The following is a 25115-nucleotide window of genomic DNA, read 5'->3' as shown; positions in this document are numbered from 1 at the left end:
AAGAAGAATGTGAAATTGAAACGAAGCAAAAAGTTGAAATGAAAGACTGAAGGAGAGGGGTGTCTTTAGTGGGTGGATCTTGGCCAACTTCCTTTTCTCGTGGTTTGTTGAACAACAGATGAGACAAGTTTCATCAGAGCGCAGCGTTATCACTGCGAGAGGCGCACGTGGACGGCAAACAAATAAAAAAGCGTTTCATTTGCTGAATGCACAGTTTCACACTGTTTACAATTATTTGTATTGCACTGTCGCGTTTATGTAAAGAGTGAACCGTATTTTCATTCAGGAATATGTAAGGACGAGTTGGAGCTTGCCCGAATTAATGACTGAAAATGTGCGCGCTCTTAATTTGTTTTTAAGAGTCGCTCCACATCGCTCGTGTTCATTATGGTGGACAAGGGACCTCTTCTGACTTCTGCTATCATTTTCTACCTGTCGATTGGGGCAGCAATATTCCAAGTCATCGAAGAACCGAACTGGGAGATCGCCGTGAGGAAATATAGAGCAGACAAGGAGAGCATATTGAAACAATACCCCTGCCTTACCAAGGCTGACCTGGACTACATTCTAGAGGTAGGAATGAAGTCCAGTTAAAGGCATCAGTTAAACAAAATTAATTGTTGAAACTCGTTCTTCTGTTGACAGTCCTATATGTCATTATAGCCTTTGGAGATTCAAGTAGCCTGTAGGAGGAAGTGGAGGAAGATTTTTTTATGAGTCAGCTGGAATGATATCCTTCTTGGACTGTGTGTGCGTTCTTTGCTCTACTCGCACCTGCTCTTTTAGAGAAGTTAGCTGTTATTCATTAATGGGCAGATCAACTATTCAAAATATTCGCACTCTAACTATCTTCTCTTGCTTTGTAGTGGTGTTAAAGCATAAAAGTTGAGGCAGTTATCATAGTAAGGGACTATTTAGGGAACAAAACAGCAACGATTTTTAAAAATTAATGTTTGGGATTATGAATGTACTAGTAAAATGGGGCAGTAAAGAGTTTGCCAAATGTTTATTCTTTTGTGAATTGTCTGAATTAGTATGATTCCAGTATTTAGAAATGTGAAAAATAAAGAAAAACGATAACGAAAATAAAATGTAGGCTACTTAGCGCCATTCTTCAACTACAGGCACTTGTGAAGTTAAAAATGAACTTGTTCAAAATGAACGCAACACAGCCTCTTAAGTTTAAACAATTTGTCTAGTTTTAAGATCTGTAAGAGGACAAACTTGCATAAAAAGAGAAAAAAAAATTCCATCGTGAACTGAACAAATCTCAATATTTACTGTAGCTTTTATTTCTAAATGAAACTAATTATGGCAGTCAAACTTTGTCTAAGATCATTTTTGTATCTAGTTTAACTAATCTTTCTACAATATATACAATATTTATACATTTGTCAACGAAATAATCGAGTTGTATGCTGAATTGTACACCTGTCACACTCTAAAATTTAATATTAATGTGGTTAAGAGCTTATTGGAAAATAAATAAACTGTATTTGTACATTAAATAGAGCATCAACTTATACATTGTGCATACACTTTTAATGTGTGATGAGAACTTCTTAAATGTGTGTGGTGATGGAAATGAAAGTAGTGAAAAGGCAGAAATGACAATGGGGGAAATGACATTTCAACAGTTTATTTTGAAAAAGAAAAAAAGCTTCACCAATTATCTTTGAATTGATACTAGCCTTTCATGTGGACAAAACACTCTTATTTACCTTAATTTTGTTTGGTTCTTAAAAACATTTTTGAAGGTAAAACATAGAAATGACATAAAATAAGCGTATTTAGCATATCAAGCAATATTTACCTTGATTTTTCTTCGTGTTTTTGATGATAATTTAAATTTCCTCCATCTTGAACATGTTCTCAAATGGTACTATTCATTTTCATAGAAACAACCAAAATAATCTCAAAACAAACTTTTTAAAGCGACATTACAGTGTTGTGCTGGAAATGATACTGATATTGTGCGACAGCTATATTTTGTATGAATAATAATAGTGATAATAGTGTCACATTAATAACTATAAAATATTTAAATGATTTCACTAGTGCTTAATTAGGACACATTAATAGATACCAGATAAATAATCTTTTAAAATGTTATTTTCATTGTTGAAGTTTAAAAATCAAGGTGAAAACAGTGATTTTGACACCTAAATGGAGGTTGAATATGAAAAAAATATAATAGAAAGCTAATACGTTTATTTTTAAAGTAGGTCTTATTGTTAGTTTGAAAAAGAAAGAGGAATTTGAACAAAATTATCATATATCCAAAAATATATATCTAAGCCAGGGGTCACCAACATGGTGCCCATGGGCACCAGGTAGCCCGCTAGGTTCACATTAGTTGCCCGCTGGCCTGTTCTAAAAATAGCACATATGAGTAAGCTGCATCTAATATTTTTATAGGTATTCGTTTTAAATCACACTTGCATTGGTGTACATTTGAAGTTATAAATTTAAAAAAACTTTAAAAACAATTTCAGACAAATGAAGTGTTGCATATTGATATTTATCTAACTTGTTAAATCATTATTGACAACTACTGTGAGAAATCATTAACATGATCAATGTCTTCTCATAGATGAATATTATTATTAATTATTAATAATAACATAAAATTAAAAATCAATTAAGAAAAGTGTGTTATTTAATAACTGGTAGCCCTTCACACTAATCGGTACCCAAGAAGTAGCTCTCAGTTTCCAAAAGGTTGGTGACCCCTGATCTAAGGACATAAAAGTGGCGGTAGTTAAAGAATTACCCATAAACAAATTACTGTAAAGTTGGGTTTATATTCGTACATTCATTCAGTGACAATTTGCGACAATAGAGGTAATGTCGGTTTTATATTCTCACATTCATTCATTTAGTAGTCTCTATTGTTTACTGTTACTTTGAAAATTCGATCGGATTTAACATGCAAGTATGACTTGAGAACAACATTAGCACTGTTTATTTGACTGTGAACAATGTTGTACTTTGATAGTCATTTGTTGCTAATATGATTTCAGTATGTATCATTTGCAAAGAATACTTTTCTGAAATTATATTATTAAGGAGAAACTCTGAATTTGTGAATATAAAACCAACTTTCCCTCAATTTTGCTCTACTCGCACTTTCATTCATTCATTTTCTTGTCGGCTTAGTCCTTTTATTAATCCGGGGTCGCCACTGCGGAATGAACCGCCAACTTATCCAGCAAGTTTTTACGCAGCAGATGCCCTTCCAGCCGCAATCCATCTCTGGGAAACATCCACACACTCATTCATACACTACGGACAATTTAGCCTACCCAATTCACCTGTACCGCATGTCTTTGGACTGTAAGGGAAACCGGAGTACCCGGAGGAAACCCACGCGAAGGCAGGGAGAACATGCAAACTCCACACAGAAACGCCAACTGAGCCGAGGTTCGAACCAGCGACCTTCTTGCTGTGAGGCGACAGCACTACCAACTGCACCACTGCCTTGCCACTCTATTCGCACCTGCGATTTTAGGACGTTACATTTATGTTATTCATTAATGGGTAGATAAACTATTCAAAAATGTTTGCACTCCAACTATCTTGCGTTGTAGTGGTGTTAAAACATAAGTTGAGACAATTATTAATTCATGACAGTTTGATAAACATTGAAACATTATTATTCATGTTAAGTGACTATTTAGGGAACACAACAAATTACTTTAGTGATATTAGGGTGTGTGATTAGGGTAATTACTAGTGAAATTGGGCAGTAAAGGGTTTGCTACATGCTTATGATTATATGGTGAATTGTATGAACTATATAGTATGATTCAGTTGCTTGTATTTAGAAATGAGGAAAAATAAATAACATGTATACTATCTAAACAACTATAGAGGTAAAGTTGGTTTTATATTCACACATTCAGACATTCTGCTTAATAATATAATTTCAGAGAAGCATTATTTGCTAATTCTCAATGGGGAAATCATATTAGTAGCCAATGACTATCAAAGTACAACATTGATCACAGTGAATTAAATGGTGCTAGTGTTGTTTTGTAGTAGTACTTGCATGCTAATTCAGGCCAAGCATACATGCCATTAAATAAATGAATGAATAGATGTGCAAATATAGGTCAATATTTACCTCAATACATTATTGTTCATGTTAAGTGACTATTTAGCGAACAAAACATCAACGATTTTTGTCATATTGATGTTTTGGGATTATGATATTACTAGTAAGATGGGGCAGTAAAGAGTATATGTGTTTATTCTTATGATTATCTAGTGAATTGTATGAATTCTTTTGCGTAATTCAGTTGCTTCTATTTAGAAATGGGGGAAAAAATAACGAAAATAGCATGTACATTAAACAAATTGAGGTAAAGTTGGGTTTATATTTGCACATTCATTCAGTGGCAACTTGTCACATGATCCCTACTGTATATGGTTTACCATGCTACTTTGAATATTCGCTCTGAAATCAAATGTAAGTATGACTTAAGAACAACATTAGCACTGTTTATTTGACTGTGAACAATGTTGTACTTCAATAGTCATTTGTTGCTAATATGATTTCAGTATGTATCATTTGCAAAGAATACTTTTCTGAAATTATATTATTAAGGAGAAACTCCAAATTTGTGAATATAAAACCAACTTTACCTCAATTATGAACAAGTTGTTTCTCCTGCCCCTTTCCACCAAAGTAATATTTGAGTTATTAATACAAATGTGGTCACATTTATTTTTCATTTCTTTGTTGTCTTTATTTTCAAAGCATGAGGGATTATGTGGGGCTCACCCATAGATTTACCTTCCTAGAGAGTTCAGCTCCAACCCTGATCAAACTCACCTGAACCAATTATTTAGGACATGAGGCAGGGCTTTATAATTACGAACAGGTGTGTTTGGTCAGGGTTGGAGCTAAACTCTGCAGGAAGGTTTACTCTTCAGGAACAAGTTTGGTGACGCCTAGTCTAATGTGACATTTTAGCGTGCCAGTCAGCTCAGGAAATTGTCTGGCACATTTAATACAACTACACCTTTAATACACCTGCAACCCCAGGGCAATATTGTTACAGCCTACTCATAACAAACAGTTGAGGGCTGCACAGTATATCATTTTAGCATCGATATCGCAACGTGCGGATCTGCAATAGTCACATCGCAGGACAAATTTTAACCCTATAGTAGTGTAAAAGATTGTAATTTGGGTGTGTTTTAAGGAACTGTGACTAAGATATTAAGTTATTGCAAACCTAGAAATTCAATTTATCAATGATTAAATTGCCTCTAATTATTTATACAATGAAGACAATTCAATGTTTTTTGATTAATGTTGAATTTATGTTCTTTGCTCCACAGAAACCACCAAATAGTTAATTTTTAAATCATTTTTCTATTTTAGTCATCTATGCTTGCAAATTGTTTATTATTTTTTATGCTGATGTATGAATTCTTTATAAGTAGAGTTATTTAGGTCATCTTTTGTGAAATTATATTCATATGGCCAGTTTTTTTTCCGATATCATTCAGCCATAAAACAGTTAATATAAAGTAAGCCACATAGTTTATATTAGGGCTCACCAACCTTTTTGAAACTGAGAGCTACTTTTTGGGAATCAATTAATTTGAAGGGCTACCGGTTTGATACACAGTTCTCAAATAACAAATTTGCTCATTTGCAAATTTTTATTCTAGATTTTTAAATCAATTATTTGATTGTTTTTATAAATGATTTTAATGACTATAAGGATTTTTATAACCATCTAAGTTTTTTAACATAACCTTTGATGCACCACTTGCTTTTGTTCATATTTCGGACAGTTTTATCTGTTAAAGTTAATAACAGGAGAACATGGGTTACTCTACAAATATATATATTTTATTATGGCAAGAATAAAAGCAAAAAAAAAAAAAAAAGTACACTTACTAATCAATACAGATGTTTAAATAGATTTAGCCCACTCCACAATTCACACATTATTGTCTGGCTAGTTTCTGTCCTCTACTTATGCTAATATTCCTGACCATTATCAACAATAAAGGCTAGAAAAACAGGCATGAGTATATTGTAAACCCATAGGTTCAAATATTCCTTTCTAGTTATCAAAGAAATGATTCGTTCCTTAATTATAGTTTTGCTACTATTAAATTGTTTAAAATTCAGAATTAAGCGTTAGGGGTGTAACGATTTATCGTGGTACGATTTATTGCGATGCAAAAATGTCACAATATGCATCGTGGCGTTATGACGTTTTGATTAGGATATGACGTCCGTTTTCTCTTATTAGTTGAGCTGTTTGCACGTGAGCTACGTTTCACCTGCTGTCGCACGTGAGTTCAGATTGCAGCAGCAGTAATGTTAGCAGACCAAGATGAGTGGAGTTGAAATAGAGGATGGCCCATCCTCTCAAAATCAGACGTCTGGCAACATTTCGGTTGTCCAGTCATTGCTTTAGACTCGTCCGCTTTTTGACACTCATACTGGGTCAAACATAGCGGAAGTTTTATAGTCTTCACAGTGATTTACATACTTTGCACAGTGACATGGATACCTCCTAATGGTGTTGGAAGAGTCACATACTGTATTTATAAGGTACTAATCACCCTAAAATATAATTCTGTCTTCATATAATGATGTATTGGCGGCCGCAAAATCACACATGACGTGAGCTGACCGTGAGCTGTTACTACAGAGGGCGGACTATAATAGACGTGCGCGCATCTGCTTCAGTGAACAGAACCGGCAGGTTGTGACTAACAGGTAATTAAGTAATAAACAACATTCAGTTTGTGGAACAGAGTGATCGTTTAAGAGCCGCGTGGGAAGTATGAACAGCCCTTAGCAGTGGAAATGAAACCGAAAACGTACACATTATTTAAATAATCATATCGCATTTTAGAGTTATGATTACGACGAACATGAACTCTTTTGAGTAAAGAGGTACACAAAAATGCATGTCAACATGATACACTTAATAGCGCCGACATCAGCGACGCCGAAGAAATAGTAAACCTGCCTAAACTGCTGAAAAGAGCCACGACTGTCCTGTGTAATAAAAAGACAGCCACCCTGTCACTCATCATGCCCAACATGAAGACAGCCATCCATAAAAACCTCTCAGACAGATACACATAAGTTCAGGATTATCTTATAGAACTGCTGATTACCTGGAAATGTGGATTTCTTTTTTTTTTTTGCACACACAAAAAACGCAAGTGACCAAGCAAAGCCTTAAGCTCTTAATGTTAAATTCAATTGAATAGAAAGCTATTTTTTTGCACTTGTACTTAAATTGTTCCTTAATTTTGTCTCTGTCATTTCAATAATAATATATAAGAAGTTTTTTAATCGTTATATTTTCCAGAGACAGGCCTGTTTAATTTATTTTCTTAAAGAAGGTTCAGAAACAAAAGAAATACATAAAAAATAGTTTACCTGGTAATTAAATTTTTTTAATAAAATTTGCATTTCAGTTTAATTTTCAATTTTTACTCTAAATATCGTGATGCATATCGAACCGTGAACATTATATCATGATACACATTGTATCGTGAGCTCAGTGTATCGTTACACCCCTATTAAACGTATACATCAGTAGGTCACACTTTACAATAAGGTTCATTAGTTAATGTTAATTAATGCATTTACTAACATGAACAAACAACGAACAATACATTTACTACAGTATTTGTTCATGTTAGTTAACGTGAGTTAATGAAAATACAGTAGTTTATTGTTAGCTAACTCACGGTGCAATAACTAATGTTTACAAGCATGGACTTGGATGTTAATAATGCATTAGTAAATGTTCAATTATGATTAATAAATGCTGTACATGTGTTGTTCATGTTTAGTTCATGTTAGTAAATGCATTAACTAATGAACCTTATTGTAAAGTGTTACCCATCAGTGTTAAACCCATGAATGGTGGAAAAACCTATTTCTGTAATTGTGTACCTGAGTCTCCACTTTTGCCATGGCCTCTTTTGGCTTTAACAAACTTATCCCTCAGGTTCTTTCCTAACCTTTTAACAAAAACTTTCCTTCTTTCCCATGGCTGTTGCAAACCAAGAAGAAACCAATCATTTGGTAATCTCTATGATCACAGATCATAAAGGTGTCTGCACAGTAATACTGTTTCAGACAAAATCTCCTCAAGGTGATTCATATTCAAACTGTTCGCTCGAGTCTCAAAAAAACCATGCGCTCCGCCGGTCGAAATCATGTCGTGCGCACCCAAAGCGAACCTCCGGAAACTCTGCAATGATGTCACATTTGCCGCGTGCACTCAACCAAACATGCAGATGCGTAAAGTATAAACCAGAGCTGTGTCCCCAATCGCATACTTATGCACTAATTCACACCATTTTGTAGTATAAATAGTGTAAGTAGTGCGTTCATACTGAAAACTCTAAAAATAATAAGTGCACTTTAAATACCTGGATGATGCACTCATTCAGCCAGTAAAATGTGATGATGGACACTTCACGCACTCAACGACCGCAGCTTTGCTCACGTAGCAGAAGGGGCGGAGCTATCAGGTGCACATGTTGGATAACTTTATTTATTTTGGATGGTGAAAGCAAATTCTCCTATGAGAGTGATTATAGTGCCTCCCGATGGTGAATGTGGCTATGCTCACGGCAGGTATTATTTGATAGTTTGTCTATTTATTTCACTGATTTGGCGACCGTCAAACGTCATCAGGGAAACGGTTTGAATTTCCGCTTAGTAAAAAAAAAAGTAGTGTGCTATTTCGGACGACATACATGAGTGTTTAAGTGCACAAGTACATAGCGCATGAGTGCATAGTCTGTCATTTGAGATGCAGCACAGGCTTAAGAACAATCTCTCATAACTAGGGTTCTGTACCGAAACCCTAACCGGTGTGTAGCTTTGAGGTAGAGGTCTGCATTCCCGCGGCTGTCCCGCGGGCGCCGCGGGACCCGACCAGATTTCTACGGCGCGGGTATAAATTTCCGAATAAATCACGGGAACGGTCGGTAACGGGTTTAATTTGGGACGGGAGCGGGCTGTCTAGCAATATCGCTCCCGACTCCCGAGTGAGCACGCGTATGTATGTGTGTAAATGAAATAGCGCGATGCTGTGTTTAGCTTGTTTGTTGCAGTGTGTGTGTGTATGTATGCGCACGCGCGAATGAGAGGTGTGTGTGTGTGTGTGTGTGTGTGTGTGTGTGTGTGTGTGTGTGTGTGTGTGTGTGTGTGTGTGTGTGTGTGTGTGTGTGTGTGTGCGCGTGCGTGCGTGCGCGCGAATGAGAGATAGAGCTTTGCCTGTGTTTGTGCTTGGTGCTTATGAGTGTGTGTTAGAGGGCGCGCGCGCGCGAATAGAGAGAAAGCTTTGTCTGTGTGTGTGTGCTTGGTGCTGTGCGTGTGTGTGTACAGCTTGTTATAGGCTGTCTGGACAGTATAACTGGGTGATTTTCGGTTTTGTTCTCCCCCCGCTCTTTAGCGGGATCGAGCGCGGTGGATAGAAAAGGGGGCGGGTCGGGCAGCGGGACATCAAGTGCTTAATATAAGCGGGAGCGGTCGGGTTCCGGCTAAAACCTGGCGAGTGCGGGCGGGAGCGGGATTCAAAATTTAGTCCCGCGCAGATCTCTACTTTGAGGGATACAGACACTGTCAGCCTTAGGCTTTTGTTCTTGTTGCTAGGAAACACACACACACACACACAATGTGTGCAGTACAGCGTACCTGGTGAGCGCCTCATTCAGATTAATCAAATTTGCATAAACTAAGCAGTCTAAAGTATGGCTATTTTTTACATGCAAGGATTCTGACATGTAAGGGGGTAATATGTCAAACCTAATGACACATGTGAGGGCTCAGGAAATCAACTTAAAGGCAGAGGAATGTGCGTGCTGTCTGTGACACCATCTGACATCATTTTTTAGAACAGGCCTGCGGGCAACTCGTGATCCGTGTCTGTGACCCCTGGTTTACATGAAGTACCAGACAAGTTTGTAGAGTTGTTCATTGGCTTAAATGGATACGTACGCACATGCATACAAGAACGTAAATCAGGTAGCTTTGTACTCTAATGAATTTCATTGTAATTATAAATGTTTGAATAATTACTTTAAAAAACCCTCTTTCTTAAAAATCATGTACTATGTTTAAGATGGATGAGAAAAAATTCCCTTTTTATTAACGCTAAGTTGTAAAGATTTTAACCATTTTTTTTTTCTCAATAAGCCGATTTCCTGGGGCCTCATGTACGAAGACTTGCGTGGAAATCTTACTAAAACATTGCGTACGCACAAAGCTGTAAATGTGCGTACGCAGAAAAAAAATCAGATGTATGAAACACTGCGTACGCCGAATCTCACGCATATTCTTTTGTACATCTGAATGAACGTAAAACTGAGCACAACATGCACGAGCACAAAACTCCTCCCTGCCTCCTCCCCCGTATGAATATGCTAATGACTATGCTAATGGGAAAACCCAACGAAAAAGCAATGGCAAAATCAAGCAAAAAGAGAAACTTTGAACAGAATGTGAATTGGAGGTGCTGCTTTCGGAGGTAGACCGGAGAAAAGCGCTGTTATTTGCAAGTTTGTTCTCCGGAATTAACAACAAAAGAAAAAAATAGAGTGGGGAGAGTTTAGCTGATGCGGTTAACACAGTTGGGTCTGAACATCGCACTGAGTGCATAAAAAAAAAGAAATAGTGAGGTTTATATCTGTAAAATGTTGCAGGATGCTCAACAGTCTCAGTGGCGCTACTCGTAAGACACATGTGATCATGAATTGATACATTCGAGCATGAACTCGGCTCGAATCCAGCATCTGATGAACTCTTTCTTGTTTTTTCCCCTGCTACATATCAGATTTTGCCAACTATTTATCACGAGAAAGACAAGTAGGAATCATCAATAAGTTCATATCAATAAGCATCATATTTTATTTGCACATTTATTGAATGGAAATGTTTCTGATTCCCGCATGCAAATTCATCTTCAGATAGTGTCTTTATAGCAATGTGCGTGCGGGAGATCGCTCAGATTACATTGGGAAAACAGGCGACTGCTGCAAATTGTGCTTTAATGTTTAGCTGGTTAAATGTATGGTATGGAAACCTTATATACCTGCTAGATGAACCTGTCTCATACAGCTGCCATTGCAAGGCTCAGACACTTTGTAGAGAGGAATTTAACACAACTGCCTCTAGGAGTCGCCAATGGAAATAAAACAGACACGCACAAAAAATGTGCGTACGCCAGCCAGAAAGCTGCCGTGAAGCTGCGCACATTCCCACGTTCAGTTCATTGTTAGTAAATCCAAATGTGAGCGATTCTGAGCGTGAAACCTGGCGTACGCAAAGTTTTTGTGCGTACGCAGCGTTGATACATGAGGCCCCTGGTCTGGTGGTGGCACTAGTTTAGCTTAGCATAAATCTTTGAATGGGATTAGACAATTTGCTTTTTGCTTTAAAATGATTTTTCCAGCTGGTGTCAGGAGGATTTCTTACAAGTAAATATTCTTAAGACTAAAGAGATGACTATTGATTTTAATCGTAAGAGGAGACTGATTAAGGGTAAGCTAACTAGTATTAATGGAGTGGGAGTTGAGAGTGTTGATCAGTGTAGGTATTTGGGAACTGTTTTAGATAATAAATTGTCCTTTTTTGTTAATACTAATATGTTGTGTAAGAAGGGGCAACAACGACCATATTGTTTACAGAAATTAAGATCTTTTAATATAGACAAGTCGCTCATGTGCATATTTTACATTTCAAACATTCAGTCACTGTTATCTTTTTCTTTGCTTTGTTGATTCAATTCTCTAAGTGTGAAAAATAAGAGTTGTCTGGAGAAAACTGAACCTAGGAGGAAAAATAACAGGGAGAAAACAGATGCCCATGGCTCAGTTATACCATAGTCAAGTTTTAAGTAAAGCTCAGAGTATTCTGTCAGATGAGTGCCATCCTATGCACCACGAGTGTTATCTTCTCCCTTCTGGTATTCGATACAGAACACCTATTAGTAAAACAAAAATCGGTTTAAACTTTCATTCATCCCCTCAGCTGTAAAGTTTTTAAATTTAGGGTAGAATTTGTATTGTATAATGTGCTTGTGTGTATTATGTGTGACATGCTTGTATACTGCAACCAAATTGCCTTCGGGAAATGAATAAAGACTGACTGACTGAATTTAACTTATTTTTAATAAAGCTAGAGTCTTCTGTAGGTACATTGTGTACTAAGAGTAATGGAATAGTAATTTTTTCTTAGCGGTTATCACTAAAACTAAATTCTAATTCTGGCCCTAATAATAAAGGAATTTTACTGACGAACCATGCCCGGACCAGCCACAATGATACTATAATTATAATTGATATTATAAATATTTTATTATGCATTGCTTGAATTAAAAAAAATAAATAAAAAAAAACACTTGAGAGAGCCTCTTAGAACCAAAGGGGACACAAGAGATGCGCTATTACATATGTCTCAAACTCAATCCCTGTAGGGCCGCAGCTCTGCACAGTTTTGCTCCAATCCTAATCAAACACAGCTGATGCAACGAATCAAGGTGTTGAGACTCTTGTGAACAACTTGATTATTTGGATCAGCTGTGTTTAATTAGGGTTGGAGCAAAACTGTGCAGAGCTGCGGCACTCCAGGAACTGAGTTTGAGACCCATGCTTTATTAAATAACTAAACAGATATAGTATTATTTGATGTATGCAACCAAGAAACCAACCTTTTCTATTCAGAGAATTACAGGTTGTAATAGTCCTTTATAAATGATTAATTAATCCAGGGGTCATCAATCTCGGTCCTGGAGCGCCGGTGTCCTTGCAGGGTTTTGCTCCAACTTGCTTCAACACACCTGCCTGGATGCTTCAAGTATACCTAGTTAGACCTTGCTTAGCTTGTTCAGGTGTGTTTAATTAGGATTGGAGCTAAGATCTGTAGGACACCGGCCCTCCAGGAACAAGTTTGGTGACCCCTGAATTAATCAAATACATAATCTAATGTTAGGAATCAAACTATATACTGAAAAAGAAGCATAATGCTCACTGCAAACTAAGCTGAGGGACTCATTTTCTATATAAACTATAAACATACAAACATATTTGTAAAATAAGCCTACATTTTTTGTTTTTAAGTGGCGTGTTCCTTTTAAGATTTTAAGTTAATAGTTGTCTTGTTATCGTCTCAATGTTAGGAGTGTCTAAGTCAGTGACTCTTCATAACAGTACTTCTTTGTTAAATTATTAACTTCTATCTATGCTCAGGGTTAACAGCATTTGGATTGTAATCTTTGTATGAATCCGAAAGCAATGTCTTGAAAGCAATAAGTGCCATGTGTAAAGTTGTTCAGCTGAAGTGGAACAGGTTGTTCTTGTTGATTAAGGTGTTGGCAAGGAATGCATTTTGTTGTAATCCAGAATGTGGTGCAGGTGTGATACTTATTTTGTAAAAGTAAACAGAAGAAACTGCAGATAAATAACCTGTTTAAGTGGTTAAAGATCAATGTATCTGCTTCTTTTGCCTTCGATATGAAAGAATCACATAAAGGCAAAATATAGCCATATTTTTTATAACATATTATGTAAAACCAATAACACTCTACCCAACTGCTGAGACTGGATTATATAATTTATTGCATAAACTGAAGTGCATTCACCAGCTGATAAAGTGAGCAAAACTGTTTACTACTGTGCACCCAAAAGCTATTTTCCAAAACAGAAGAGAAAACTTTAAAGTTTAAAAATGAAGATCCCATTTTAGTGCCCTTTATACCCATGAACTTATATGGTAACTACTAGATTTGTAAAAAGTATATACACAGTATACTGCATGTACACATTGGTACATAGTAGCTTCATGTGTAATAGTGGCATAATTACTTGCATGTAACAACCTACTGAAAGGCATGTATAAGTACAAATGTGTAACAGGACACCTTTTTGCCAACCCCCCCACACCCCATTGGCTAAACTATTTATTTTTTAAACATGTATATTCATGCAACTAACCCATTTTATATTCATTTGGTATCTTTACCAAGTATTAACAAAAATAATAATAAAAAGGAAAGTTCTGGTATCAGATTCTTTCTTTAAAAACCACTTTAGTTTAAAGGTGCAGTAGGTTAGATTGACACCCAGTGGTTAAACTAGGTATTGGAGTCCAAAAAATAAATACAAATCTCCTTCACTCAGAACCCTCCTTGTGTGACATGTTTGATTATCATAATGTGTCCTGACTATTTACAATAAAAGGAGTCTTTTCCATGTTAAAAGGCAACATTCACCTTAATTTCTATTTTAGAAATGGTTTCTATTTCTCGCAAAACACATTTGTTTTCTACATTTTCACTGCGCTTCTAAAAATGTTTAATGTGCTCCTAAAGTTTTCAGCTTAGAAGCGCATATGCTACTCCTGAAACAAAAATAAAAAAATAAGCGTCAAGCCCTGGAAATGGAGTGGGAAATGTAGTTATTCTTTTAGTTAGGTATTTGTTTTCTGCCCTGTATTAGAGTTAAATTTATTTTGTTTGCACTATTTTTTGTGGATAGTAAATGCAACAGTCTCATTCTTTCGGGCAGTGTGTGAGAAATTGAAACTTTGGACACTCTAACTTTAGCAATATTTTTTTTTCTTATGTTCCTGCTCTCAACTGTTTCTACAATTTGCTGGTAGTAAAAAATTAAATAACAGAAGTGACCTTTAGGGCCTACTTTTAGGCCCGTTTCCTGGATCGTTTGAGAAGTGTGAGAGCGCTGAATCGGGCTCAAGCACGGTTCACTTGGCCGGCCCTGGCCCGGTTGGAAGAGGTGTGCCTGAGCCCGGTTCACTTGGGCTTTGGCGCGGTACGCTTGTGTGTGAGTGCAAAACGCGCCAAAGCCCAAAACTGAAAGCGAGACGTGACTTTTAAGGCACTGTTTCATATGGATTTATTAATAATTCTTACTGTTCAGTGAACGCAAACTGCCGTAGTTTATTAAAGAAGCAAACCCCTCACTGCACGACAGCTGCGCGCCTTCAGCAGACCTCCTCATTCTTGCAGCACGAGAGCTTTATGATTGTTTATGAGCGCCAAAAGTGGCGGATCTGTTCGGCGAAATATCTGACTGCGTGTCCCCGCATCCCTAAGGACTGTTTGGCGAAATATTTGACGACATATCAAACGACTGAAACGATATAACTAGAGAAATCTCCACTGTGCTGCTGAGTGAGAGGGTGCTTCTCACTGAACAGCGCAGCAGCGATGACATAAGCGTGCCGAAGCCTGTTTGTGGTGTGAGCGCGGGCCGTCGGGGGAGATGGGAGGGGGGGACAAGCGTGCTTTGGCCCGGTTCGAGGCAACTGTACCTAGTGTGAGTACGGCCTTAATTACTATTTTGGACTTAAAAAATTATATTTTTGTTTATTCAATTAAGATATTTTTCATATTTAATCTTCAATTCTTTTTTTATGTATTCTTATGTAAAAGGTTTACATTTATGCAATCAATAGTTAATAAATTGGTCGTTTTGGTTTGTTCTGAGTTTGATCTAGCCATTCGTACATTCCACTCAACAAAATTGGTAAAGTACTCCTGATTTGTGGTGAATTTTGTATGGGTAAGTACTGAAGGCTGCAATATCGGTATCGTATCGGAAGTTAAAACGTTGTATCGGGACATCACTAATTTCACTCAATAATCATTTCATTAGAGCATTAATCGATGTAAGAGATATTGTAAGAGATCATGCAAACTTTAAGTGTGTGGCTGATGTTATCAATTTGATTAATTTTAAAAATAGGTGGTGTCCGATGCTGCAGGACAAGGCATCACCATCACAGGCGACAAAACCTTTAACAACTGGAACTGGCCCAATGCTGTCATCTTTGCAGCCACAGTGATCACAACTATAGGTAAGAATCATGAAGAATAATCAAGACTTCAAGAAATATTTGCTGCCCATGTAACAAGATGTTGTTCAATTCTGCTTAACTGCAATAGTTTAGTAATTAAGGAGCCCCTATTATACATTAAAAAGTGTCATATTTTGGTTTTAAGAGTCTCCAACAACAGGCTAATATGCATGCAAGGTCAAAAAACAGTTTTATTGTCTTATAATATGCATTTATTTTTACCTAATTATCCCAACGACTCCCGAATGAATCGTTCAGCAATTCATTTGTTCCCAAACCCCTCCTTAGGATTAGACTGATGACAGTCTGTTGCGATTGGTCGCAAGGTTATTATAGTTAACGAAAACGAATGAAAAAACAAAGTAAAATGTAAAATAATTGTCGTTAACTGAAATAAAAATAAAAAGGAGTTTTTTAAAAAAGTACAACTAACTGAAACTGTATTGTTTACATACAAAACTAACTGAAACAAATAAAAAATATAGCAAAAACCTCCTTTGTTTTTGTATTTGTGAATGTATTTAAAATATAATCTTACTGTAAGCCGCTTAGAAGTAAATATAATTCGCGCTGCAGGTGTTTGACCCGTACGGCACCTCAGAGTCTGTCATCCTGCTGCCATTGGCCAGATCGAGCAGGTTCTCTTCCAGTTAGCCTCGCTGTTGCTCCTGCGACAAAAACATTGAGTGGACATAGCAGCAGCACGGTGACCGCATTAAATACAGACACTTTAAACTATTATTTTTGTGCACACATTTGTGCCCAATAATGGGTTTTATTCCTGTATCGCGATCGCGAACGAATCCTTTAACCAGATCTTCGAAGTGAACTGGTTGAACTAGTTCACCAAATCGAACTGAATCATTTGAAACGATTGCTGACTACATAATATTGAGTCCGAACAACCGCATTAAAAATCTGAACTTCCTATCACTACTGTGTGTCTAGCCTCAGAGCAGCCTTGCACACATGTACACGGGCTATCCTGTGGGCTGTTGTATTTGAATGAGGATGATTAGGTGGTTGCGGTAGATGAAAGTGTTCATGTGTTCTCTGAATACATGTTTCAAAAAATGTATAACCGAGTTTTTATTATACATTATTTATCCTTTTGATTTTGAATCTTGCACCTAACAAATATCCTCATTTAGAAAAAAAATAAATAAATAAAACCTACTGAAGCTAATAAAACCCAAACTAAAACTAAGTCATTTCAAAATAAAGAAACTAATAAAAACTAGTAAATCTGCCTCTTAAACTAATTAAAAGTAACTGAATTTGAAAACAAAAAGTCAAAACGAAATCGAAACTAAAACTAATGAAAAATCCAAAACTATTATAACCTTAATTGGTCGACAACGTTCAACGTGAGACAGAGTGAAATGCCCACCACGGCTTATCAACAATATTGAAGTAGTCAGAATGCATAGTGTTTGTGTGAGCATACCTTCCAACATTCCTGTTTTTCCCAGGAGTTTCCCGTATTTCAGACCCATCTCCCACCACCCTCCCGTTTTGAAAACTCCCATAATTTCAACCATCATCTTTGGGTAGTGAAAATAACACTAACTTTCCCCTCACACTTCCAATAATATCCAGCTGAGCACAGCGTCTTTACGACTTGATTCAACCAGGACCTGCTACAGTGTTTGTCTTTCTCTTTTTCTTTGCTACTGTTTGTGGGCGGGGTCGCAGGTTTTAATTTTCCCGGGTTTGTGCGGGCAACAATTGAGCAATGCTTAAGTTTCGTATAGACATCAGGCCGAAACGGCTTAAGACTCATTATTAAGATGATTCATTTGAAGCACTATGGGTCGACTATTACAAATGAATCAATAGTTTTAAACACTGTGCACTTTCAGATTTAAGCCTTAGCTGGATATTTCACTTCACTTAGAGCTGTTACACACTACATAAAAGGTCATTTTCAAAAACCCATAATTAGGGCTCTTTAAACTAAACCGAAACTATAATTTCTGTATATAACTTGGTTAATTTTTCTGAAACTACACCAGCATTGTATTACAATTCTGCTCCATGCCTAATTTGCTGGAAATTCCACAATCTGAAATATTTCTTTGGCTTTTTATTCTCTTTTCTTAATCTATGTTAACTGCTTTGACTCAACCTACATTGTAAAAGCACCATACCAATAAACATGGTTTAAAGATGGCCTGACTTACTGTTAGGTGAATCAGTTTCCATGAAAAATAATTGTTTATTTCTACAGGTTATGGAAATATTGCTCCAAAAACTCCTTCAGGGAGGGTTTTCTGTATATTTTATGGTCTCTTTGGAGTGCCACTGTGTTTCACTTGGATCAGTGAACTTGGAAAGTTTTTTGGTGGAAGAGCTAAACACCTCGGATGGTATCTTACAAAGAAAGGAGTAACATTGGTGAGGATTAAAATTGCATTTTGCAGATCTTTTAATAGTATTGTTTATAATTCACTAATTTGCTTTTATTTTCTTGTTAAAGCGGAAAACGCAGCTCACCTGTACAGCTGTCTTTCTGTTATGGGGTGTGCTGATCCATTTGGTGATTCCTCCATTTGTTTTCATGACTCAGGAAGGCTGGACCTATATCGAGGGCTTGTATTTTTCTTTCGTCACTTTGACAACTATTGGTTTTGGTGATCTTGTAGCAGGTGGGTGTATTTAAAATATTTAAGCTGCTTGCCATCATGCATCACATTTACAATTAAGCAGATGACATACGGGGTTGGACAATGAAACTGAAACACTGGTCAATGTAGTGTTGGAGGTTTCATGGCTAAATTTGACCAGCCTGGTGGCCAATATTCATTGATTGCACATTCCACCAGTAAAGCTACGGTCACACTAGAGTTTGTGTGTGCGAAATGGGGTATATGCCGAAGCATGCTAATAGGACTTTTAATTTGCCAGTAACTTGGGTTAAGCGCTTCCGGCGAATCGAATGGCAATGCAAAATCCGGTGCGTTTAAGGTCTGTTTTCTTTAAAAATCAGCGATCTCCACTAGCCGAGTGATATCCGATTTAAAGTGGGTCTCAGATTGTACAATAAGCACTGCATTAAATTAGGTTTCCCCTGCCATATCTTTATAATATGAGCATTTATTTTACCCCAGTATAATCAAAGGAGCTTCTGCGTTAGCCTGCTGATTCTGACGGGCGCGTGCGAGTAAACAGCTTTTTGTCTTGTTTTACGCTTGAGAAACCAAATAAATGCTAAAGTTTATTTAACCGAATGTATTTTAATGACATTACAACATCAATGCTGTATAAGGAAGCGTATAAAATGGAAAAAAGTTCACAATAACAAGTCACCAGAAGTGTATCAGCATGGGCACAGCACAAGCTCGGCATATACCCTATTCTGTCATACGTTGCGAGAGGGTGCTCGCTGCAGAGCCATCTGAGGAGAGGTGAGCTCCAGAGAGGGGGAGCATGAGCTGTCGCTCCTCCTCCTGTAAGCTGTTTTAATGCGTACTCCAACCCCACCCCTAACCCTACCCCCAGTGACATCACTCGTAGAAGAAGTGCAAAAAAGGTGGAGCTCAAGCTTAAGCTCCCCCTCTCTGGAGCTCACCTCTCCTCAAATGGCTCTGCAGCGAGCACCACTTGTACGTTGCTGCAAAAAGGGGTGGGATTAAACAAGATGATTAGACATTTAAAAAAGCTAGCAATTCCTCCATGTTTTAAATTTCTGTCCAGAGAGGTCAGGTTTTTTTTCCTCGATTGGTCTCACGCAGTCAAGTGATGCGATTTCGCAGGTCAAAGATCACCAAGCTTGAACTTTGCAATGCAACTACCTGCGAATCTTGACGCATGACCCTGCGTTTCTGGTCTGATGCATTCGCGTGCGTATGAATGGAAGTCTATGGGGAGAAAAGTCCAGTGTGACCACAGCTTAATGCCACAGTCACACAAGAGTTTGAGCTTGAGAAATTCTGTCACACGGCGCTGCGAAAAGGGGCGGGATTAAACAAGATGATTAGACATTTAAAAAAGCTAGCGATTTTATTAGGGTGTATCCATATAAATGGCCCACCCTGTATATCCATTTTCCATGAAATAGCCATAATTTGCTGATTTGGCAATAAATAAATCATAAATAAATATTTTTTTAAATTTCTGTTTTATTGCAAAAGGCAAGTTTCCTTAAAAAATAAAATATGAATATATATTTTTGCAAAACTAAATTTTATTGTTAAAGTGTAAAATAACCGACATCTGTTGCAACTAAAGTGTTAACTAAACATCAGAAAATTTAATATATACTATTTAATTTTTAATTATTGACCTTAGTTGTGCTGGTGTTTAATTCTGCAACCCCTACAAATAAAGGTTTTAGCCAAAGGAAATTGTGTTTTGCTCGACGTTATAGTTCTTTTAAAAATGAAAGTACTATTGCTAAGGTGGTAGGTCGGGAGTTAGAGGACAAATCTAAAGCCTCCTTTCCACTGCACAAGACAAACGACAAGCGACAGACCGGAAGTCATTCATTTGCAATGGAGAGCAGTTCGGGAGCTGCTTGGAGTTCCGATCATCTGAAAAAAAATCTGAGCCGAATTGAGTTGTGGATCCGTTGAAATATTTGAACTTCTGCGACTAGACCGTATGCGACCGGCCGACCGGATGTGATGTATTCCAGTGTTATCCAAGCAGGTCCGTGCGTGCGAGATGAGAAATAGGAGTTTATTTGGTTATTTTGTTGAATCGGATCACAAACTGTGGAGTGGGAAAGGGGGCGGGGTGGAGCGACAACGCGGGGAAGCCTTCACAAACCAAAAGCGGCAAGAGCGTCAAAGTAGCCAGAAGTCAATCATTTTTAACGAGAACCTGCGTGAGAAACAGCGCGGCGCATCTTCTCCTGTGTGGCCGTCGAGGAGAGTTAAAATCAAGTCAGCTTAATGGTATGAGCTATGACGCGGTTCGGCGGCAAGCAATCAGAATGAAGTAGTCCACCGCTTGAGAGGAGTTCAGAGAACACAGACCTGTGAACTTTGGTTCTGATCACAGTTGTTCCCAAGAGTTTGATTATTGCGGTTACCGGATTTGCAATTATTGAAAATCGCGACGACGTGGGGCCCCCTAATCACTCGGGCCCCCCCCCCCGCGGTGCGTGCCCTGCAGGCCCGTCTGCTACGCCACTGTTTCTAGTATTCATTCATTCCACCATGGTGAACACACAGAAAATAAAGACTCTTGCTTTTGCACTCCTTTACTTCGGACACTGCCAGGACAGCTTCTCTCCCATGGTGCAATTCTGTGCAACTGCCACAAGGGGGGCGTATTCCGACAGTCGTGTCCAAATGTCATGTGCAGTGAAAAGGCGGCTTAAGGGCCCAGGCACTTTTGCGGCCCCCAGAGATACTATTAGTGTATGCCTGTACACAGTTTTCTCAATATTTGTTTTGTTTTATTTTAGGTGTTGACCCAAATGCTGAATATCCTACTCTCTATCGCTACTTTGTTGAGGTGTGGATTTATCTTGGTCTGGCATGGCTGTCTTTGTTTTTCAATTGGAAGGTGCGTATGGTTGTGGAGGCTCACAAAGCTCTGAAGAAGCACCGTAAAAGGCGTAGGCTTTCACTGGATGAGTTACAGCTCAAGGAAAGTCATAAGACACTACACCTTCCCCCAACTCCCAATGATGTCAACATCTTCAGCTTCCTGTCCAAGAAAAAGGAAGGTTACAATGACTTAATTAAGCAAATAGGTGCTGACAAAGGAGAAAATCAGTGTGTCAGCACCATGAATAGTAGAAAGAACGCAGCCGCAAAGCGCTCAAAAAGCTGCAGCGATGCTCTCTCTATAAATGGAAATACTATTGTTAGTCTAGACGGCTCACCTCGACTGAAGCGCCATTATAGCTTCAGTGATAGAGTTGCTGTAGCACTCTCAAAATCCAAGGGCTACCTTTTTAGCCAAGAGGAATGTCTTCTCATGACTGAGAAGCTAGAGGAAGGAGATACTGACTTGCAGTGCATGGGAATGTCTGGGAATCAGTTGGACAAGGAGGCAGGAGAGAGCCATCAAGCTCTTATATATGAAGGCTGCAGAAATGGTCCGATCACCTGGGACTCCAAAGGTCACCAGACCAACATGTTTCCTAATGCTAACATAACCTTCATTGATGAGGATAATTTTGTAAACAATAACCGGGAGGATGAAAATGACTTTATGCCTAGCTTCAAATCAGATGAGCCAGATTTCAGAAAGGAAGAGGACTCAGAATCTGAAACCTCTGTATTCACCAGATGTGGCTCAGACCATGGACAATCCTATGAGCGGCTGGTGGAAGAGTATTCCAAAGAGGACAACACTGACATTTAATTGAAATTACTCTGAACCATTGTAAATTATTGTAGAAAACTATTTTATAAAGCATGTATTAAGTCTCAAAAATCTAAAATTGTTTTTCCACAAATTAAAAGGCTTCAATGTTGAGCTTTTTAACAAGATGTGAACTAAGTATTTTTCTCAAGAATGTGTCTATGAAGTTTTTGGTCAGCAAACCCATAAGATGATTTATTATACCCTGTGGAAAATGTAAATTTTTGGGTCAGAGGTAATTGTAGCTCTAATGAATGGAGGATGATCAGACACTGTTAATTCAATGGCAACCCCCCTGAATCCCACAAATGAACAGAACACCAGTTTCTGTAATCTAAGAACCCACAGGATTGAAAGCCAAGACAGAAGTTACCAAATCGGGTGGTACGGTATGGTTTTGATCGTTGCGCTTTTATGGCCGTTTCCACTGTCAAAATGCATACCGAACCGTACTACTTTTCGGCACCCTTTCGAAAGGGTACCAAACACGAGAAAGGGTACCAAAAGGTGGAGCTAAAAGTGCAGCTGAACGCTAATTTGGTTACAGAGATACGTCCCGAGCTTGTGTGGAGCTAGCCAGAATGAAAACAAAGGAACCGCCATCATGTTTTAATACACAGCCGAGTGATTACAGCGTAATTATATATACATATAACGAGCCATGGTCGACCCGGGCTCAAACAAACCTTGTTGTCGTCTTGATGAACAGCCACAAACCCAAAAAGAAGAGCAGATTTACCCTGTGCCCCTTAGTTTTTTATGAACTTGTCTGAATCGCAAACGGTTTCGCTGTCTTGCTTGCTCTCGCTACGTGTCTATATTTGAATTAACAAACTTCTTGAGCTGATGATAATAACGTGCGCTTGATTATTGACGTGCTTTTGAAACATGATTTGTATATTTATTTAATATAAATACAGACGTTACAGTAGCCTATTTTGCACTGTCATTGATCTGCAGTTATAATGAAATCATGTTCATAGAAAAGTTAGTAATAAACATTTATACATAAGTGCTTGTGTGTAAAGCATCTGTTTTGTGAGAAGTGCTTCTCATATGATATGTAAAAGACCTGTACAGCTTTACTGTAGACATTTCCTCGAGCGAAAATGACGTCAACTGAAACTTTTTTTTGTCATACACCACGACCACCAAAAGGGTACCCTTGGTAGTGCAAATGCAAGCCTGATAAAGGTGACCCGTACCAACCCGAACCGTACCGTACCAGTCAGTGGAAACGAGCCTTATGAACCCACAGGATTGAAAGCCAAGGCAGAAGTTACCAAGGCACCCACTCAATTTATGACCGTAAGGGCTCACAGAGTAAAGCAACATTCCTGAAATAGAAATAAATATTCCTGAAATTCCTTTTCTACATGGATGCCCATTCACACGTGACTGTACCCACATAGCAAAATTTCTCTGGCCCAGCTCTGGCCCACACAATCAGGTTTTGCTTGGCCCACATGCCGCAGTGAATTACGGTACATGACTGGACCAAATCTGGCTTCCAGACAAGGGCCAAACACGGACCATATCTGGGCCAAGTCTCAGCCAAGTTAATAACTCATAACTGGGCCTGAACTGGGCCAGATAGGTTGGTGTGTCGCGATTGCAATGAAATTGATAAACCCATAGAGTGATGCGCTTTAGGCACACTATGGGCACGCTTTTTCTCAAAGTGACCTGATTGGTAGAATTTTTTTTCTTTACTCAAAAATGATTTTAGTGTATTTTAAATGTGGGTCAAGACTGGCCAAACTCACATGGCCCACTTATCAAATTTTTAAATCTGGGCCAAATACTACGTTTTTCATCTGGCCCAAATCTTGTGTGCCACCTTAAAGACGGTACCACCTCTGCCAAACCCGGGCCATGTTTGGCCCACATGCTGTATGCCATTCCCGGATGAATGCCTGCTGTGCCAGCTTTTTGCCAAATCTGGGCCAGAATTCTTTGCTACTAGGGTATGCAATGTTTTCATTTAATACGTTTACATGGACACCAATACCAATAAGATTTTAATACAATTAACACAATAACCTGATTTTAGGAGTTTACTTTGTAAACCAAGATTTTGATGACCTTAATCTGACTAAAGTCATAATCGTAGTACAGCGGTCCCTCATTAATCATGAGGGTTACATTCTAAAAGTAAACTGCAATAGGCGAAATCCGCAAAGTAGTCAGCTTTATTTTTTTACAATTGTGATATATATTTTTAAAGCTGTAAGGCTACGTTTACACTGCGAGCCTTATTTTTTCTCAATCGCATTTTTTTGCATAGCTGTTCACATTGTTATAAATGTGGACAATATCAGATTTGTAGTGTGAACAGATCAGATCATCGTCCTAAACTGACCCGCATGCACAAAAGTATAGTTACAGACTGCACAAAATGTCTAATTATGCACTCAGTGTGTATACTGTTTGAAGCACGTTGTCAGATTATACTTAATATGATGATTGTCCTTTTCACAGATAACTATGGTGTATTTCATGAACTGTAAAGGGTTGTTCTGCTACTACTAATGTGTATTTTTGCATTTGGAACCTAAAATAAGTCAGTTGTGATTGAAAACACTGATTATTTGTGATTTATGACAACCGTGGTGCACGTTTGTTCCCTAAAGTCCCTTTAAGGCAAGTCATTTTCACTTAGCGGCCATCTTTGAAACTCCTCTCTGGCAGTATGCTCGGGCGTTCTGTCTGATTGGGGAAACATCAAATTCTCCAAATACCCTGCTTGGATATTCAGATATGCTCCTGCCCTTTTTTTCTCTGAGAGCAAAGTCCATCCTTAAAATGAAAGTGCCTCTCCTTTGCTCATGGATCATTCATCTGCAACACCCTTCTACGGTTTCGCGATCAACCCGTGCCCCAATCGTTAACCAGATTGTTATCAGGCACC

General features: G+C 38.1%; 1 protein-coding gene and 2 long non-coding RNA genes across 3 annotated transcripts in view; 1 reads left to right on the top strand and 2 right to left on the bottom strand.

Moving 5' to 3' along the window:
- LOC141378404 (uncharacterized) overlaps nucleotides 1–25115 on the bottom strand; it is a 154758-nt gene that overhangs the window by 17699 nt on the left and 111944 nt on the right. The window lies entirely within an intron of this gene.
- Nucleotides 107–22330, top strand: kcnk5a (potassium channel, subfamily K, member 5a). The gene is made up of 5 exons (NM_001037401.2): nucleotides 107–573; nucleotides 15772–15883; nucleotides 18114–18280; nucleotides 18363–18531; nucleotides 21297–22330. The coding sequence occupies exons 1-5, from the start codon at nucleotides 388–390 to the stop codon at nucleotides 22202–22204; spliced, it is 1542 nt and encodes a 513-aa protein (NP_001032478.2). The 5' UTR covers nucleotides 107–387; the 3' UTR covers nucleotides 22205–22330.
- LOC147833196 (uncharacterized) lies at nucleotides 7190–10462 on the bottom strand. The gene is made up of 3 exons (XR_015513980.1): nucleotides 9612–10462; nucleotides 8071–8885; nucleotides 7190–7991 (listed from the first exon to the last, which is right to left on the bottom strand). It is a non-coding gene; the product is annotated as an uncharacterized LOC147833196 (long non-coding RNA).

The sequence above is a fragment of the Danio rerio genome, chromosome 17, assembly GCF_052040795.2.
Source record: "Danio rerio strain M-AB ecotype USA chromosome 17, GRCz13ab, whole genome shotgun sequence".
Classification (NCBI taxonomy): Eukaryota; Metazoa; Chordata; class Actinopteri; order Cypriniformes; family Danionidae; genus Danio; species Danio rerio.
Note: the sequence above shows the minus strand (reverse complement) of the source record. Positions and strands in the feature narration are given on the sequence as shown.

What these genes read in the sequence shown, in the direction of transcription:
- kcnk5a (NM_001037401.2), top strand. Translation starts at nt 388, where the DNA reads ATGGTGGACAAGGGACCTCTTCTGACTTCTGCTATCATTTTCTACCTG. An exon ending in CACAGTGATCACAACTATAG is followed by an intron (nt 15,884 to 18,113) that starts GTAAGAATCATG and finishes TTATTTCTACAG; the next exon opens with GTTATGGAAATATTGCTCCA. An exon ending in CAAAGAAAGGAGTAACATTG is followed by an intron (nt 18,281 to 18,362) that starts GTGAGGATTAAA and finishes TTCTTGTTAAAG; the next exon opens with CGGAAAACGCAGCTCACCTG.